The 18,664-nt window shown below is 64.5% G+C and overlaps 1 protein-coding gene across 1 annotated transcript in view; it reads right to left on the minus strand.

Annotated features, from left to right (window-relative positions):
* Positions 1–714: 714 nt before the first annotated feature.
* WDR45 (WD repeat domain 45) overlaps positions 715–18,664 on the minus strand; it is a 34,140-nt gene continuing 16,190 nt past the window's right edge. Inside the window, exon 10 of the mRNA XM_090126806.1 lies at positions 715–879. Within this exon, the coding sequence (XP_089982932.1) occupies positions 770–879 (110 nt within the window). The 3' untranslated portion in view covers positions 715–769. The remainder of the gene's footprint in view (positions 880–18,664) is intronic.

Below are 18,664 nucleotides of genomic sequence, written 5' to 3' on the forward strand. Positions count from 1 at the left end.
GTCTCTATTGGAGGTCATTGACCCCACTTTGGGGGGGGGTCTTTTTTTTGGGGGGGGTCTCTATCTGAGGTCATTGACCCCACTTTGGGGGGGGGTCACTATTTTGAGGGGGGGGGTCTCTATTGGAGGTCATTGACCCCACTTTGGGGGGGGGTCTCTATTTTGAGGGGGGGGGGTCTCTATTGGAGGTCATTGACCCCACTTTGGGGGGGTCTTTTTGGAGGGGGGTTTCTATTTTGAGGGGGGGGTCTCTATCTGAGGTCATTGACCCCACTTTGGAGGGGGGGGGGTCATTTTTGGGGGGGGGGTCTCTATTTGAGGTCATTGACCCGACTTTGGGGGGGTCTTTTATGGGGGAGGGTCTCTATTTGAGGTCATTGACCCCATTGGGGGGGGTCTCTATTTGAGGTCATTGACCCCACTTGGGGGGGGGGTCTTTTTTGGGGGGGGGGGTCTCCATTTGAGGTCACTGACCCCATTTGGGGGGGGTCCCTCTATGACTTGAGGTCAATGACCTCCTATTTCCCCTCCATGAGCAGCGCAGCCCCTCGTTAAGGCGGGAGCTTTAATTAAGGGGGGGGTCCTTAATTGGGGGGGGGTCTTTAATTGGGGGGGGGTCTCTATTCGAGGTCAATGACCCCATTTTGGGGGGGGGGTCCCTCTTTGATTTGAGGTCATTGATCCCATTTTTCCCCTCCATGAGCAGCGCAGCCCCTCGTTAAGGCGGGAGCTTTAATTAAGGGGGGGGTCCTTAATTAGGGGGGGGGTCTCAGAAGTCGTCGTCGTCGCAGATGTCCAGGAAGACGTCGAAGGCCGCGCGGTTGCAGCTCCCGCCGGGGCTGAACAGAAACTTCTGGAAGGTTCCATCCGCACACACGGCTGGGGGGGGCAGCGGGGGGGTTAGTTTGGGGGGGGGGGGGGGCAATGGGGGCATAGGGGGGTCTGGGGGGGGTAATGGGGGGTCGTAGGGGGTCTGGGGGGGGTAATGGGGGGTCGTAGGGGGGTCTGGGGGGGGGAAATGGGGGGTTATAGGGGGTCTGGGGGGGGGAAATTGGTCATAGGGGGTCTGGGGGGGGTAATGGGGGGTCGTAGGGGGGTCTGGGGGGGGGAGAAATGGGGGGTCATAGGGGGTCTGGGGGGTGTAGGGGGGTCTGGGGGGGTAATGGGGGGGCAGTGGGGTCGTAGGGGGATCCGGGGGGGGGCAATGGGGGTCGTAGGGGGGTCTGGGGGGGGGTTATAGGGGGTCTGGGGGGTGTAGAGGGGTCTGGGGGGGGGTAATGGGGGGATAGTGGGGTCGTAGGGGGGTCCAGGGGGGGGCAATGGGGGGCCGGAGGGGGGTAATGGGGGTCGTAGGGCGGTCTGCGGGGGGGCAATGGGGGGTCGTAGGGGGGTCTGGGGGGGGTAAATGGGGGGTCATAGGGGGTCTGGGGGGGGGTAATGGGGGGGCAGTGAGGTCGTAGGGGGGTCTGGGGGGGGGGCAATGGGGGGGTCTGGGTGGGGGCAATGGGGGTCGTAGGGGGGTCTGGGGGGGGTAAATGGGGGGTCATAGGGGGTCTGGGGGGGGGTAATGGGGGGGCAGTGGGGTCGTAGGGGGGTCCAGGGGAGGGCAATGGGGTCATAGGGGGGTCTGGGGGGGGCAAATGGGGGGTTATAGGGGGTCTGGGGGGTGTAGGGGGGTCTGGGGGGGTAATGGGGGGGAATGGGGTCATAGGGGGGTCCAGGGGGGGGCAATGGGGGGTCTGGGTGGGGGCAATGGGGGGTCGTAGGAGGGTCTGGGGGGTTTATAGGGGGATCTGGGGGGGTGAAATGGGGGGTCGTAAGGGGGTCTGGGGGGGGGAAATGGGGTCATAGGGGGTCTGGGGGTTGTAGGGGGGTCTGGGGGGGGAGAAATGGGGGGTCATAGGGGGTCTGGGGGGTGTAGGGGGGTCTGGGGGGGGTAATGGGGGGGCAGTGGGGGCTCTGGGGGGGGTAATGGGGGGTCGTAGGGGGTCTGGGGGGGGGAAATGGGGGGTCTGGGAGGTGTAGGGGGGTCCAGGGGTGGCAATGGGGGTCGTAGGCGGTCCAGGGGGGGGCAATGGGGTTCTGGGGGGGGGGCAATGGGGGTCGTAGGGGGTCTGGGGGGTGTAGGGGGGTCTGGGGGGGTAATGGGGGGACAATGGGGTCGTAGGGGGGGCCAATGGGGGGTCGTAGGGGGGTCTGGGGGGGGGAAATGGGTCATAGGGGGTCTGGGGGGGGTAATGGGGGGGCAGTTGGGTCGTAGGGGGGTCTGGGGGGGGCAATGGGGGTCATAGGGGGTCTGGGGGGTGTATAGGGGGGTCTGGGGGGGGAAAATGGGTCATAGGGGGTCTGGTGGGGGTAATGGGGGGGGCAGTGGGGTCGTGGGGGGGTCCGGGGGGGGCAATGGGGGGTCGTAGGGGGGTCTGGGGGGTGTAGGCGGGTCTGGGGGGGGTAATGGGGGGGCAGTGGGGTCGTAGGGGGGTCCAGGGGGGGGCAATGGGGGGTCGTAGGGGGGTCTGGGGGGGGGAAATGGGATCATAGGGGGTCTGGGGGGTGCAAGGGGGTCTGGGGGGGGCAATAAGGGGTCATAGGGGGGTGTGGGGGGGCAGTAGGGGGGGTCGTAGGGGGGTCTGGGGGGGGCAATGGGGTCGTAGGGGGGTCTGGGGGGGTAGTGGGAGGGGTCTGGGGGGGGCAATGGGGGGTCCGGGGGGTGTAGGGGGGTCAGGAAGGGGCAATAGGGGGTCGTAGGGCGGTCAATGGGGGGGTAATGGGGGCTTGGGGGGTGTAGGGGGGTCTGGGGGGGGCAATGTGATCATAGGGGGTTTGGAGGGGGTAATGGGGGATCTGGGGGGGGGCAATAGGGGGGTCTGGGGGGGTCCTTTGGGGGGTACTTATGGGATGGGGGGTCTGGGGGGCATAAGGGGGGCAATGGGGGGGGCTGAAGGGTGTAGGAGGTGTGGGGGGGGGCAATGGGAGGCTATGGGGCAGTGCTGTGGGTCGCTATGGGGCAGCTATGGGGCAGTGCTATGGGTCACTATGGGGCAGCGCTACGGGACAGCACTATGGGTCATTATGGGGCAGCTATCAGTCTCTATGGTCTCTATGGGGCAGCTATGGGTCTCTATGGGGCAGCTATGGGTCTCTATGGGTCTCTATGGGTCGCTATGGGGCAGCCATACACACCTACGACAGACGTGGGTCCGTGGGGCGCGGTGCCGAAGGCGCACTGTGCCGGCCCTATGGGGCAGCTATGGGTCTCTATGGGGCAGCTATGGGTCGCTATGGGGCAGCTATGGGTCGCTATGGGGCAGCCATACACACCTACGACAGACGTGGGTCCGTGGGGCGCGGTGCCGAAGGCGCACTGTGCCGGCCCTATGGGGCAGCTATGGGTCTCTATGGGGCAGCTATGGGTCTCTATGGGTCGCTATGGGGCAGCTATGGGTCGCTATGGGGCAGCCATACACACCTACGACAGACGTGGGTCCGTGGGGCGCGGTGCCGAAGGCGCACTGTGCCGGCCCTATGGGGCAGCTATGGGTCTCTATGGGGCAGCTATGGGTCGCTATGGGGCAGCTATGGGTCGCTATGGGGCAGCCATACACACCTACGACAGACGTGGGTCCGTGGGGCGCGGTGCCGAAGGCGCACTGTGCCGGCCCTATGGGGCAGCTATGGGTCTCTATGGGGCAGCTATGGGTCTCTATGGGTCGCTATGGGGCAGCTATGGGTCGCTATGGGGCAGCCATACACACCTACGACAGACGTGGGTCCGTGGGGCGCGGTGCCGAAGGCGCACTGTGCCGGCCCTATGGGGCAGCTATGGGTCTCTATGGGGCAGCTATGGGTCTCTATGGGTCGCTATGGGGCAGCTATGGGTCGCTATGGGGCAGCCATACACACCTACGACAGACGTGGGTCCGTGGGGCGCGGTGCCGAAGGCGCACTGTGCCGGCCCTATGGGGCAGCTATGGGTCTCTATGGGGCAGCTATGGGTCTCTATGGGTCGCTATGGGTCTCTATGGGTCGCTATGGGGCAGCTATGGGTCGCTATGGGGCAGCCATACACACCTACGACAGACGTGGGTCCGTGGGGCGCGGTGCCGAAGGCGCACTGTGCCGGCCCTATGGGGCAGCTATGGGTCTCTATGGGGCAGCTATGGGTCTCTATGGGTCGCTATGGGTCTCTATGGGTCGCTATGGGGCAGCTATGGGTCGCTATGGGGCAGCCATACACACCTACGACAGACGTGGGTCCGTGGGGCGCGGTGCCGAAGGCGCACTGTGCCGGCCCTATGGGGCAGCTATGGGTCTCTATGGGGCAGCTATGGGTCTCTATGGGTCGCTATGGGGCAGCTATGGGTCGCTATGGGGCAGCCATACACACCTACGACAGACGTGGGTCCGTGGGGCGCGGTGCCGAAGGCGCACTGTGCCGGCCCTATGGGGCAGCTATGGGTCTCTATGGGGCAGCTATGGGTCTCTATGGGTCGCTATGGGGCAGCTATGGGTCGCTATGGGGCAGCCATACACACCTACGACAGACGTGGGTCCGTGGGGCGCGGTGCCGAAGGCGCACTGTGCCGGCCCTATGGGGCAGCTATGGGTCTCTATGGGGCAGCTATGGGTCTCTATGGGTCGCTATGGGGCAGCTATGGGTCGCTATGGGGCAGCCATACACACCTACGACAGACGTGGGTCCGTGGGGCGCGGTGCCGAAGGCGCACTGTGCCGGCCCTATGGGGCAGCTATGGGTCTCTATGGGGCAGCTATGGGTCTCTATGGGTCGCTATGGGGCAGCTATGGGTCGCTATGGGGCAGCCATACACACCTACGACAGACGTGGGTCCGTGGGGCGCGGTGCCGAAGGCGCACTGTGCCGGCCCTATGGGGCAGCTATGGGTCTCTATGGGGCAGCTATGGGTCTCTATGGGTCGCTATGGGGCAGCTATGGGTCGCTATGGGGCAGCCATACACACCTACGACAGACGTGGGTCCGTGGGGCGCGGTGCCGAAGGCGCACTGTGCCGGCCCTATGGGGCAGCTATGGGTCTCTATGGGGCAGCTATGGGTCTCTATGGGTCGCTATGGGGCAGCTATGGGTCGCTATGGGGCAGCCATACACACCTACGACAGACGTGGGTCCGTGGGGCGCGGTGCCGAAGGCGCACTGTGCCGGCCCTATGGGGCAGCTATGGGTCTCTATGGGGCAGCTATGGGTCTCTATGGGTCGCTATGGGGCAGCTATGGGTCGCTATGGGGCAGCCATACACACCTACGACAGACGTGGGTCCGTGGGGCGCGGTGCCGAAGGCGCACTGTGCCGGCCCTATGGGGCAGCTATGGGTCTCTATGGGGCAGCTATGGGTCTCTATGGGTCGCTATGGGGCAGCTATGGGTCGCTATGGGGCAGCCATACACACCTACGACAGACGTGGGTCCGTGGGGCGCGGTGCCGAAGGCGCACTGTGCCGGCCCTATGGGGCAGCTATGGGTCTCTATGGGGCAGCTATGGGTCTCTATGGGTCGCTATGGGGCAGCTATGGGTCGCTATGGGGCAGCCATACACACCTACGACAGACGTGGGTCCGTGGGGCGCGGTGCCGAAGGCGCACTGTGCCGGCCCTATGGGGCAGCTATGGGTCTCTATGGGGCAGCTATGGGTCTCTATGGGTCGCTATGGGGCAGCTATGGGTCGCTATGGGGCAGCCATACACACCTACGACAGACGTGGGTCCGTGGGGCGCGGTGCCGAAGGCGCACTGTGCCGGCCCTATGGGGCAGCTATGGGTCTCTATGGGGCAGCTATGGGTCTCTATGGGTCGCTATGGGGCAGCTATGGGTCGCTATGGGGCAGCCATACACACCTACGACAGACGTGGGTCCGTGGGGCGCGGTGCCGAAGGCGCACTGTGCCGGCCCTATGGGGCAGCTATGGGTCTCTATGGGGCAGCTATGGGTCTCTATGGGTCGCTATGGGGCAGCTATGGGTCGCTATGGGGCAGCCATACACACCTACGACAGACGTGGGTCCGTGGGGCGCGGTGCCGAAGGCGCACTGTGCCGGCCCTATGGGGCAGCTATGGGTCTCTATGGGGCAGCTATGGGTCTCTATGGGTCGCTATGGGGCAGCTATGGGTCGCTATGGGGCAGCCATACACACCTACGACAGACGTGGGTCCGTGGGGCGCGGTGCCGAAGGCGCACTGTGCCGGCCCTATGGGGCAGCTATGGGTCTCTATGGGGCAGCTATGGGTCTCTATGGGTCGCTATGGGGCAGCTATGGGTCGCTATGGGGCAGCCATACACACCTACGACAGACGTGGGTCCGTGGGGCGCGGTGCCGAAGGCGCACTGTGCCGGCCCTATGGGGCAGCTATGGGTCTCTATGGGGCAGCTATGGGTCTCTATGGGTCGCTATGGGGCAGCTATGGGTCGCTATGGGGCAGCCATACACACCTACGACAGACGTGGGTCCGTGGGGCGCGGTGCCGAAGGCGCACTGTGCCGGCCCTATGGGGCAGCTATGGGTCTCTATGGGGCAGCTATGGGTCTCTATGGGTCGCTATGGGGCAGCTATGGGTCGCTATGGGGCAGCCATACACACCTACGACAGACGTGGGTCCGTGGGGCGCGGTGCCGAAGGCGCACTGTGCCGGCCCTATGGGGCAGCTATGGGTCTCTATGGGGCAGCTATGGGTCTCTATGGGTCGCTATGGGGCAGCTATGGGTCGCTATGGGGCAGCCATACACACCTACGACAGACGTGGGTCCGTGGGGCGCGGTGCCGAAGGCGCACTGTGCCGGCCCTATGGGGCAGCTATGGGTCTCTATGGGGCAGCTATGGGTCTCTATGGGTCGCTATGGGGCAGCTATGGGTCGCTATGGGGCAGCCATACACACCTACGACAGACGTGGGTCCGTGGGGCGCGGTGCCGAAGGCGCACTGTGCCGGCCCTATGGGGCAGCTATGGGTCTCTATGGGGCAGCTATGGGTCTCTATGGGTCGCTATGGGGCAGCTATGGGTCGCTATGGGGCAGCCATACACACCTACGACAGACGTGGGTCCGTGGGGCGCGGTGCCGAAGGCGCACTGTGCCGGCCCTATGGGGCAGCTATGGGTCTCTATGGGGCAGCTATGGGTCTCTATGGGTCGCTATGGGGCAGCTATGGGTCGCTATGGGGCAGCCATACACACCTACGACAGACGTGGGTCCGTGGGGCGCGGTGCCGAAGGCGCACTGTGCCGGCCCTATGGGGCAGCTATGGGTCTCTATGGGGCAGCTATGGGTCTCTATGGGTCGCTATGGGGCAGCTATGGGTCGCTATGGGGCAGCCATACACACCTACGACAGACGTGGGTCCGTGGGGCGCGGTGCCGAAGGCGCACTGTGCCGGCCCTATGGGGCAGCTATGGGTCTCTATGGGGCAGCTATGGGTCTCTATGGGTCGCTATGGGGCAGCTATGGGTCGCTATGGGGCAGCCATACACACCTACGACAGACGTGGGTCCGTGGGGCGCGGTGCCGAAGGCGCACTGTGCCGGCCCTATGGGGCAGCTATGGGTCTCTATGGGGCAGCTATGGGTCTCTATGGGTCGCTATGGGGCAGCTATGGGTCGCTATGGGGCAGCCATACACACCTACGACAGACGTGGGTCCGTGGGGCGCGGTGCCGAAGGCGCACTGTGCCGGCCCTATGGGGCAGCTATGGGTCTCTATGGGGCAGCTATGGGTCTCTATGGGTCGCTATGGGGCAGCTATGGGTCGCTATGGGGCAGCCATACACACCTACGACAGACGTGGGTCCGTGGGGCGCGGTGCCGAAGGCGCACTGTGCCGGCCCTATGGGGCAGCTATGGGTCTCTATGGGGCAGCTATGGGTCTCTATGGGTCGCTATGGGGCAGCTATGGGTCGCTATGGGGCAGCCATACACACCTACGACAGACGTGGGTCCGTGGGGCGCGGTGCCGAAGGCGCACTGTGCCGGCCCTATGGGGCAGCTATGGGTCTCTATGGGGCAGCTATGGGTCTCTATGGGTCGCTATGGGGCAGCTATGGGTCGCTATGGGGCAGCCATACACACCTACGACAGACGTGGGTCCGTGGGGCGCGGTGCCGAAGGCGCACTGTGCCGGCCCTATGGGGCAGCTATGGGTCTCTATGGGGCAGCTATGGGTCTCTATGGGTCGCTATGGGGCAGCTATGGGTCGCTATGGGGCAGCCATACACACCTACGACAGACGTGGGTCCGTGGGGCGCGGTGCCGAAGGCGCACTGTGCCGGCCCTATGGGGCAGCTATGGGTCTCTATGGGGCAGCTATGGGTCTCTATGGGTCGCTATGGGGCAGCTATGGGTCGCTATGGGGCAGCCATACACACCTACGACAGACGTGGGTCCGTGGGGCGCGGTGCCGAAGGCGCACTGTGCCGGCCCTATGGGGCAGCTATGGGTCTCTATGGGGCAGCTATGGGTCTCTATGGGTCGCTATGGGGCAGCTATGGGTCGCTATGGGGCAGCCATACACACCTACGACAGACGTGGGTCCGTGGGGCGCGGTGCCGAAGGCGCACTGTGCCGGCCCTATGGGGCAGCTATGGGTCTCTATGGGGCAGCTATGGGTCTCTATGGGTCGCTATGGGGCAGCTATGGGTCGCTATGGGGCAGCCATACACACCTACGACAGACGTGGGTCCGTGGGGCGCGGTGCCGAAGGCGCACTGTGCCGGCCCTATGGGGCAGCTATGGGTCTCTATGGGGCAGCTATGGGTCTCTATGGGTCGCTATGGGGCAGCTATGGGTCGCTATGGGGCAGCTATGGGTCTCTATGGGTCGCTATGGGGCAGCTATGGGTCGCTATGGGGCAGCCATACACACCTACGACAGACGTGGGTCCGTGGGGCGCGGTGCCGAAGGCGCACTGTGCCGGCCCTATGGGGCAGCTATGGGTCTCTATGGGGCAGCTATGGGTCTCTATGGGTCGCTATGGGGCAGCTATGGGTCGCTATGGGGCAGCCATACACACCTACGACAGACGTGGGTCCGTGGGGCGCGGTGCCGAAGGCGCACTGTGCCGGCCCTATGGGGCAGCTATGGGTCTCTATGGGGCAGCTATGGGTCTCTATGGGTCGCTATGGGGCAGCTATGGGTCGCTATGGGGCAGCCATACACACCTACGACAGACGTGGGTCCGTGGGGCGCGGTGCCGAAGGCGCACTGTGCCGGCCCTATGGGGCAGCTATGGGTCTCTATGGGGCAGCTATGGGTCTCTATGGGTCGCTATGGGGCAGCTATGGGTCGCTATGGGGCAGCCATACACACCTACGACAGACGTGGGTCCGTGGGGCGCGGTGCCGAAGGCGCACTGTGCCGGCCCTATGGGGCAGCTATGGGTCTCTATGGGGCAGCTATGGGTCTCTATGGGTCGCTATGGGGCAGCTATGGGTCGCTATGGGGCAGCCATACACACCTACGACAGACGTGGGTCCGTGGGGCGCGGTGCCGAAGGCGCACTGTGCCGGCCCTATGGGGCAGCTATGGGTCTCTATGGGGCAGCTATGGGTCTCTATGGGTCGCTATGGGGCAGCTATGGGTCGCTATGGGGCAGCCATACACACCTACGACAGACGTGGGTCCGTGGGGCGCGGTGCCGAAGGCGCACTGTGCCGGCCCTATGGGGCAGCTATGGGTCTCTATGGGGCAGCTATGGGTCTCTATGGGTCGCTATGGGGCAGCTATGGGTCGCTATGGGGCAGCCATACACACCTACGACAGACGTGGGTCCGTGGGGCGCGGTGCCGAAGGCGCACTGTGCCGGCCCTATGGGGCAGCTATGGGTCTCTATGGGGCAGCTATGGGTCTCTATGGGTCGCTATGGGGCAGCTATGGGTCGCTATGGGGCAGCCATACACACCTACGACAGACGTGGGTCCGTGGGGCGCGGTGCCGAAGGCGCACTGTGCCGGCCCTATGGGGCAGCTATGGGTCTCTATGGGGCAGCTATGGGTCTCTATGGGTCGCTATGGGGCAGCTATGGGTCGCTATGGGGCAGCCATACACACCTACGACAGACGTGGGTCCGTGGGGCGCGGTGCCGAAGGCGCACTGTGCCGGCCCTATGGGGCAGCTATGGGTCTCTATGGGGCAGCTATGGGTCTCTATGGGTCGCTATGGGGCAGCTATGGGTCGCTATGGGGCAGCCATACACACCTACGACAGACGTGGGTCCGTGGGGCGCGGTGCCGAAGGCGCACTGTGCCGGCCCTATGGGGCAGCTATGGGTCTCTATGGGGCAGCTATGGGTCTCTATGGGTCGCTATGGGGCAGCTATGGGTCGCTATGGGGCAGCCATACACACCTACGACAGACGTGGGTCCGTGGGGCGCGGTGCCGAAGGCGCACTGTGCCGGCCCTATGGGGCAGCTATGGGTCTCTATGGGGCAGCTATGGGTCTCTATGGGTCGCTATGGGGCAGCTATGGGTCGCTATGGGGCAGCCATACACACCTACGACAGACGTGGGTCCGTGGGGCGCGGTGCCGAAGGCGCACTGTGCCGGCCCTATGGGGCAGCTATGGGTCTCTATGGGGCAGCTATGGGTCTCTATGGGTCGCTATGGGGCAGCTATGGGTCGCTATGGGGCAGCCATACACACCTACGACAGACGTGGGTCCGTGGGGCGCGGTGCCGAAGGCGCACTGTGCCGGCCCTATGGGGCAGCTATGGGTCTCTATGGGGCAGCTATGGGTCTCTATGGGTCGCTATGGGGCAGCTATGGGTCGCTATGGGGCAGCCATACACACCTACGACAGACGTGGGTCCGTGGGGCGCGGTGCCGAAGGCGCACTGTGCCGGCCCTATGGGGCAGCTATGGGTCTCTATGGGGCAGCTATGGGTCTCTATGGGTCGCTATGGGGCAGCTATGGGTCGCTATGGGGCAGCCATACACACCTACGACAGACGTGGGTCCGTGGGGCGCGGTGCCGAAGGCGCACTGTGCCGGCCCTATGGGGCAGCTATGGGTCTCTATGGGGCAGCTATGGGTCTCTATGGGTCGCTATGGGGCAGCTATGGGTCTCTATGGGTCGCTATGGGGCAGCTATGGGTCGCTATGGGGCAGCCATACACACCTACGACAGACGTGGGTCCGTGGGGCGCGGTGCCGAAGGCGCACTGTGCCGGCCCTATGGGGCAGCTATGGGTCTCTATGGGGCAGCTATGGGTCTCTATGGGTCGCTATGGGGCAGCTATGGGTCGCTATGGGGCAGCCATACACACCTACGACAGACGTGGGTCCGTGGGGCGCGGTGCCGAAGGCGCACTGTGCCGGCCCTATGGGGCAGCTATGGGTCTCTATGGGGCAGCTATGGGTCTCTATGGGTCGCTATGGGGCAGCTATGGGTCGCTATGGGGCAGCCATACACACCTACGACAGACGTGGGTCCGTGGGGCGCGGTGCCGAAGGCGCACTGTGCCGGCCCTATGGGGCAGCTATGGGTCTCTATGGGGCAGCTATGGGTCTCTATGGGTCGCTATGGGGCAGCTATGGGTCGCTATGGGGCAGCCATACACACCTACGACAGACGTGGGTCCGTGGGGCGCGGTGCCGAAGGCGCACTGTGCCGGCCCTATGGGGCAGCTATGGGTCTCTATGGGGCAGCTATGGGTCTCTATGGGTCGCTATGGGGCAGCTATGGGTCGCTATGGGGCAGCCATACACACCTACGACAGACGTGGGTCCGTGGGGCGCGGTGCCGAAGGCGCACTGTGCCGGCCCTATGGGGCAGCTATGGGTCTCTATGGGGCAGCTATGGGTCTCTATGGGTCGCTATGGGGCAGCTATGGGTCGCTATGGGGCAGCCATACACACCTACGACAGACGTGGGTCCGTGGGGCGCGGTGCCGAAGGCGCACTGTGCCGGCCCTATGGGGCAGCTATGGGTCTCTATGGGGCAGCTATGGGTCTCTATGGGTCGCTATGGGGCAGCTATGGGTCTCTATGGGTCGCTATGGGGCAGCTATGGGTCGCTATGGGGCAGCCATACACACCTACGACAGACGTGGGTCCGTGGGGCGCGGTGCCGAAGGCGCACTGTGCCGGCCCTATGGGGCAGCTATGGGTCTCTATGGGGCAGCTATGGGTCTCTATGGGTCGCTATGGGGCAGCTATGGGTCGCTATGGGGCAGCCATACACACCTACGACAGACGTGGGTCCGTGGGGCGCGGTGCCGAAGGCGCACTGTGCCGGCCCTATGGGGCAGCTATGGGTCTCTATGGGGCAGCTATGGGTCTCTATGGGTCGCTATGGGGCAGCTATGGGTCGCTATGGGGCAGCCATACACACCTACGACAGACGTGGGTCCGTGGGGCGCGGTGCCGAAGGCGCACTGTGCCGGCCCTATGGGGCAGCTATGGGTCTCTATGGGGCAGCTATGGGTCTCTATGGGTCGCTATGGGGCAGCTATGGGTCGCTATGGGGCAGCCATACACACCTACGACAGACGTGGGTCCGTGGGGCGCGGTGCCGAAGGCGCACTGTGCCGGCCCTATGGGGCAGCTATGGGTCTCTATGGGGCAGCTATGGGTCTCTATGGGTCGCTATGGGGCAGCTATGGGTCGCTATGGGGCAGCCATACACACCTACGACAGACGTGGGTCCGTGGGGCGCGGTGCCGAAGGCGCACTGTGCCGGCCCTATGGGGCAGCTATGGGTCTCTATGGGGCAGCTATGGGTCTCTATGGGTCGCTATGGGGCAGCTATGGGTCGCTATGGGGCAGCCATACACACCTACGACAGACGTGGGTCCGTGGGGCGCGGTGCCGAAGGCGCACTGTGCCGGCCCTATGGGGCAGCTATGGGTCTCTATGGGGCAGCTATGGGTCTCTATGGGTCGCTATGGGGCAGCTATGGGTCGCTATGGGGCAGCCATACACACCTACGACAGACGTGGGTCCGTGGGGCGCGGTGCCGAAGGCGCACTGTGCCGGCCCTATGGGGCAGCTATGGGTCTCTATGGGGCAGCTATGGGTCTCTATGGGTCGCTATGGGGCAGCTATGGGTCGCTATGGGGCAGCCATACACACCTACGACAGACGTGGGTCCGTGGGGCGCGGTGCCGAAGGCGCACTGTGCCGGCCCTATGGGGCAGCTATGGGTCTCTATGGGGCAGCTATGGGTCTCTATGGGTCGCTATGGGGCAGCTATGGGTCGCTATGGGGCAGCCATACACACCTACGACAGACGTGGGTCCGTGGGGCGCGGTGCCGAAGGCGCACTGTGCCGGCCCTATGGGGCAGCTATGGGTCTCTATGGGGCAGCTATGGGTCTCTATGGGTCGCTATGGGGCAGCTATGGGTCGCTATGGGGCAGCCATACACACCTACGACAGACGTGGGTCCGTGGGGCGCGGTGCTGAAGGCGCACTGTGCCGGCCCCTCGGGCAGCTATGGGTCTCTATGGGGCAGCTATGGGTCTCTATGGGTCGCTATGGGGCAGCTATGGGTCGCTATGGGGCAGCCATACACACCTACGACAGACGTGGGTCCGTGGGGCGCGGTGCCGAAGGCGCACTGTGCCGGCCCTATGGGGCAGCTATGGGTCTCTATGGGGCAGCTATGGGTCTCTATGGGTCGCTATGGGGCAGCTATGGGTCGCTATGGGGCAGCCATACACACCTACGACAGACGTGGGTCCGTGGGGCGCGGTGCTGAAGGCGCACTGTGCCGGCCCCTCGGGCAGCTATGGGTCTCTATGGGGCAGCTATGGGTCTCTATGGGTCGCTATGGGGCAGCTATGGGTCGCTATGGGGCAGCCATACACACCTACGACAGACGTGGGTCCGTGGGGCGCGGTGCCGAAGGCGCACTGTGCCGGCCCTATGGGGCAGCTATGGGTCTCTATGGGGCAGCTATGGGTCTCTATGGGTCGCTATGGGGCAGCTATGGGTCGCTATGGGGCAGCCATACACACCTACGACAGACGTGGGTCCGTGGGGCGCGGTGCTGAAGGCGCACTGTGCCGGCCCCTCGGGCAGCTATGGGTCTCTATGGGGCAGCTATGGGTCTCTATGGGTCGCTATGGGGCAGCTATGGGTCGCTATGGGGCAGCCATACACACCTACGACAGACGTGGGTCCGTGGGGCGCGGTGCCGAAGGCGCACTGTGCCGGCCCTATGGGGCAGCTATGGGTCTCTATGGGGCAGCTATGGGTCTCTATGGGTCGCTATGGGGCAGCTATGGGTCGCTATGGGGCAGCCATACACACCTACGACAGACGTGGGTCCGTGGGGCGCGGTGCCGAAGGCGCACTGTGCCGGCCCTATGGGGCAGCTATGGGTCTCTATGGGGCAGCTATGGGTCTCTATGGGTCGCTATGGGGCAGCTATGGGTCGCTATGGGGCAGCCATACACACCTACGACAGACGTGGGTCCGTGGGGCGCGGTGCTGAAGGCGCACTGTGCCGGCCCCTCGGGCAGCTATGGGTCTCTATGGGGCAGCTATGGGTCTCTATGGGTCGCTATGGGGCAGCTATGGGTCGCTATGGGGCAGCCATACACACCTACGACAGACGTGGGTCCGTGGGGCGCGGTGCCGAAGGCGCACTGTGCCGGCCCTATGGGGCAGCTATGGGTCTCTATGGGGCAGCTATGGGTCTCTATGGGTCGCTATGGGGCAGCTATGGGTCGCTATGGGGCAGCCATACACACCTACGACAGACGTGGGTCCGTGGGGCGCGGTGCCGAAGGCGCACTGTGCCGGCCCTATGGGGCAGCTATGGGTCTCTATGGGGCAGCTATGGGTCTCTATGGGTCGCTATGGGGCAGCTATGGGTCGCTATGGGGCAGCCATACACACCTACGACAGACGTGGGTCCGTGGGGCGCGGTGCCGAAGGCGCACTGTGCCGGCCCTATGGGGCAGCTATGGGTCTCTATGGGGCAGCTATGGGTCTCTATGGGTCGCTATGGGGCAGCTATGGGTCGCTATGGGGCAGCCATACACACCTACGACAGACGTGGGTCCGTGGGGCGCGGTGCCGAAGGCGCACTGTGCCGGCCCTATGGGGCAGCTATGGGTCTCTATGGGGCAGCTATGGGTCTCTATGGGTCGCTATGGGGCAGCTATGGGTCGCTATGGGGCAGCCATACACACCTACGACAGACGTGGGTCCGTGGGGCGCGGTGCCGAAGGCGCACTGTGCCGGCCCTATGGGGCAGCTATGGGTCTCTATGGGGCAGCTATGGGTCTCTATGGGTCGCTATGGGGCAGCTATGGGTCGCTATGGGGCAGCCATACACACCTACGACAGACGTGGGTCCGTGGGGCGCGGTGCCGAAGGCGCACTGTGCCGGCCCTATGGGGCAGCTATGGGTCTCTATGGGGCAGCTATGGGTCTCTATGGGTCGCTATGGGGCAGCTATGGGTCGCTATGGGGCAGCCATACACACCTACGACAGACGTGGGTCCGTGGGGCGCGGTGCCGAAGGCGCACTGTGCCGGCCCTATGGGGCAGCTATGGGTCTCTATGGGGCAGCTATGGGTCTCTATGGGTCGCTATGGGGCAGCTATGGGTCGCTATGGGGCAGCCATACACACCTACGACAGACGTGGGTCCGTGGGGCGCGGTGCCGAAGGCGCACTGTGCCGGCCCTATGGGGCAGCTATGGGTCTCTATGGGGCAGCTATGGGTCTCTATGGGTCGCTATGGGGCAGCTATGGGTCGCTATGGGGCAGCCATACACACCTACGACAGACGTGGGTCCGTGGGGCGCGGTGCCGAAGGCGCACTGTGCCGGCCCTATGGGGCAGCTATGGGTCTCTATGGGGCAGCTATGGGTCTCTATGGGTCGCTATGGGGCAGCTATGGGTCGCTATGGGGCAGCCATACACACCTACGACAGACGTGGGTCCGTGGGGCGCGGTGCTGAAGGCGCACTGTGCCGGCCCCTCGGGCAGCTATGGGTCTCTATGGGGCAGCTATGGGTCTCTATGGGTCGCTATGGGGCAGCTATGGGTCGCTATGGGGCAGCCATACACACCTACGACAGACGTGGGTCCGTGGGGCGCGGTGCCGAAGGCGCACTGTGCCGGCCCTATGGGGCAGCTATGGGTCTCTATGGGGCAGCTATGGGTCTCTATGGGTCGCTATGGGGCAGCTATGGGTCGCTATGGGGCAGCCATACACACCTACGACAGACGTGGGTCCGTGGGGCGCGGTGCCGAAGGCGCACTGTGCCGGCCCTATGGGGCAGCTATGGGTCTCTATGGGGCAGCTATGGGTCTCTATGGGTCGCTATGGGGCAGCTATGGGTCGCTATGGGGCAGCCATACACACCTACGACAGACGTGGGTCCGTGGGGCGCGGTGCCGAAGGCGCACTGTGCCGGCCCTATGGGGCAGCTATGGGTCTCTATGGGGCAGCTATGGGTCTCTATGGGTCGCTATGGGGCAGCTATGGGTCGCTATGGGGCAGCCATACACACCTACGACAGACGTGGGTCCGTGGGGCGCGGTGCCGAAGGCGCACTGTGCCGGCCCTATGGGGCAGCTATGGGTCTCTATGGGGCAGCTATGGGTCTCTATGGGTCTCTATGGGTCTCTATGGGTCGCTATGGGGCAGCTATGGGTCGCTATGGGGCAGCCATACACACCTACGACAGACGTGGGTCCGTGGGGCGCGGTGCCGAAGGCGCACTGTGCCGGCCCTATGGGGCAGCTATGGGTCTCTATGGGGCAGCTATGGGTCTCTATGGGTCGCTATGGGGCAGCTATGGGTCGCTATGGGGCAGCCATACACACCTACGACAGACGTGGGTCCGTGGGGCGCGGTGCCGAAGGCGCACTGTGCCGGCCCTATGGGGCAGCTATGGGTCTCTATGGGGCAGCTATGGGTCTCTATGGGTCGCTATGGGGCAGCTATGGGTCGCTATGGGGCAGCCATACACACCTACGACAGACGTGGGTCCGTGGGGCGCGGTGCCGAAGGCGCACTGTGCCGGCCCTATGGGGCAGCTATGGGTCTCTATGGGGCAGCTATGGGTCTCTATGGGTCGCTATGGGGCAGCTATGGGTCGCTATGGGGCAGCCATACACACCTACGACAGACGTGGGTCCGTGGGGCGCGGTGCCGAAGGCGCACTGTGCCGGCCCTATGGGGCAGCTATGGGTCTCTATGGGGCAGCTATGGGTCTCTATGGGTCGCTATGGGGCAGCTATGGGTCGCTATGGGGCAGCCATACACACCTACGACAGACGTGGGTCCGTGGGGCGCGGTGCCGAAGGCGCACTGTGCCGGCCCTATGGGGCAGCTATGGGTCTCTATGGGGCAGCTATGGGTCTCTATGGGTCGCTATGGGGCAGCTATGGGTCGCTATGGGGCAGCCATACACACCTACGACAGACGTGGGTCCGTGGGGCGCGGTGCCGAAGGCGCACTGTGCCGGCCCTATGGGGCAGCTATGGGGCTCTATGGGGCAGCTATGGGTCTCTATGGGTCTCTATGGGTCGCTATGGGGCAGCTATGGGTCGCTATGGGGCAGCCATACACACCTACGACAGACGTGGGTCCGTGGGGCGCGGTGCCGAAGGCGCACTGTGCCGGCCCTATGGGGCAGCTATGGGGCTCTATGGGGCAGCTATGGGTCTCTATGGGTCTCTATGGGTCGCTATGGGGCAGCTATGGGTCGCTATGGGGCAGCCATACACACCTACGACAGACGTGGGTCCGTGGGGCGCGGTGCCGAAGGCGCACTGTGCCGGCCCTATGGGGCAGCTATGGGTCTCTATGGGGCAGCTATGGGTCTCTATGGGTCGCTATGGGGCAGCTATGGGTCGCTATGGGGCAGCCATACACACCTACGACAGACGTGGGTCCGTGGGGCGCGGTGCCGAAGGCGCACTGTGCCGGCCCTATGGGGCAGCTATGGGTCTCTATGGGGCAGCTATGGGTCTCTATGGGTCGCTATGGGGCAGCTATGGGTCGCTATGGGGCAGCCATACACACCTACGACAGACGTGGGTCCGTGGGGCGCGGTGCCGAAGGCGCACTGTGCCGGCCCTATGGGGCAGCTATGGGTCTCTATGGGGCAGCTATGGGTCTCTATGGGTCGCTATGGGGCAGCTATGGGTCGCTATGGGGCAGCCATACACACCTACGACAGACGTGGGTCCGTGGGGCGCGGTGCCGAAGGCGCACTGTGCCGGCCCTATGGGGCAGCTATGGGTCTCTATGGGGCAGCTATGGGTCTCTATGGGTCGCTATGGGGCAGCTATGGGTCGCTATGGGGCAGCCATACACACCTACGACAGACGTGGGTCCGTGGGGCGCGGTGCCGAAGGCGCACTGTGCCGGCCCTATGGGGCAGCTATGGGGCTCTATGGGGCAGCTATGGGTCTCTATGGGTCTCTATGGGTCGCTATGGGGCAGCTATGGGTCGCTATGGGGCAGCCATACACACCTACGACAGACGTGGGTCCGTGGGGCGCGGTGCCGAAGGCGCACTGTGCCGGCCCTATGGGGCAGCTATGGGTCTCTATGGGGCAGCTATGGGTCTCTATGGGTCGCTATGGGGCAGCTATGGGTCGCTATGGGGCAGCCATACACACCTACGACAGACGTGGGTCCGTGGGGCGCGGTGCCGAAGGCGCACTGTGCCGGCCCTATGGG

Source organism: Phasianus colchicus, chromosome 29 (genome assembly GCF_987193195.1).
Source record: "Phasianus colchicus chromosome 29, bPhaCol1.hap1.1, whole genome shotgun sequence".
NCBI classification, from domain to species: domain Eukaryota; kingdom Metazoa; phylum Chordata; class Aves; order Galliformes; family Phasianidae; genus Phasianus; species Phasianus colchicus.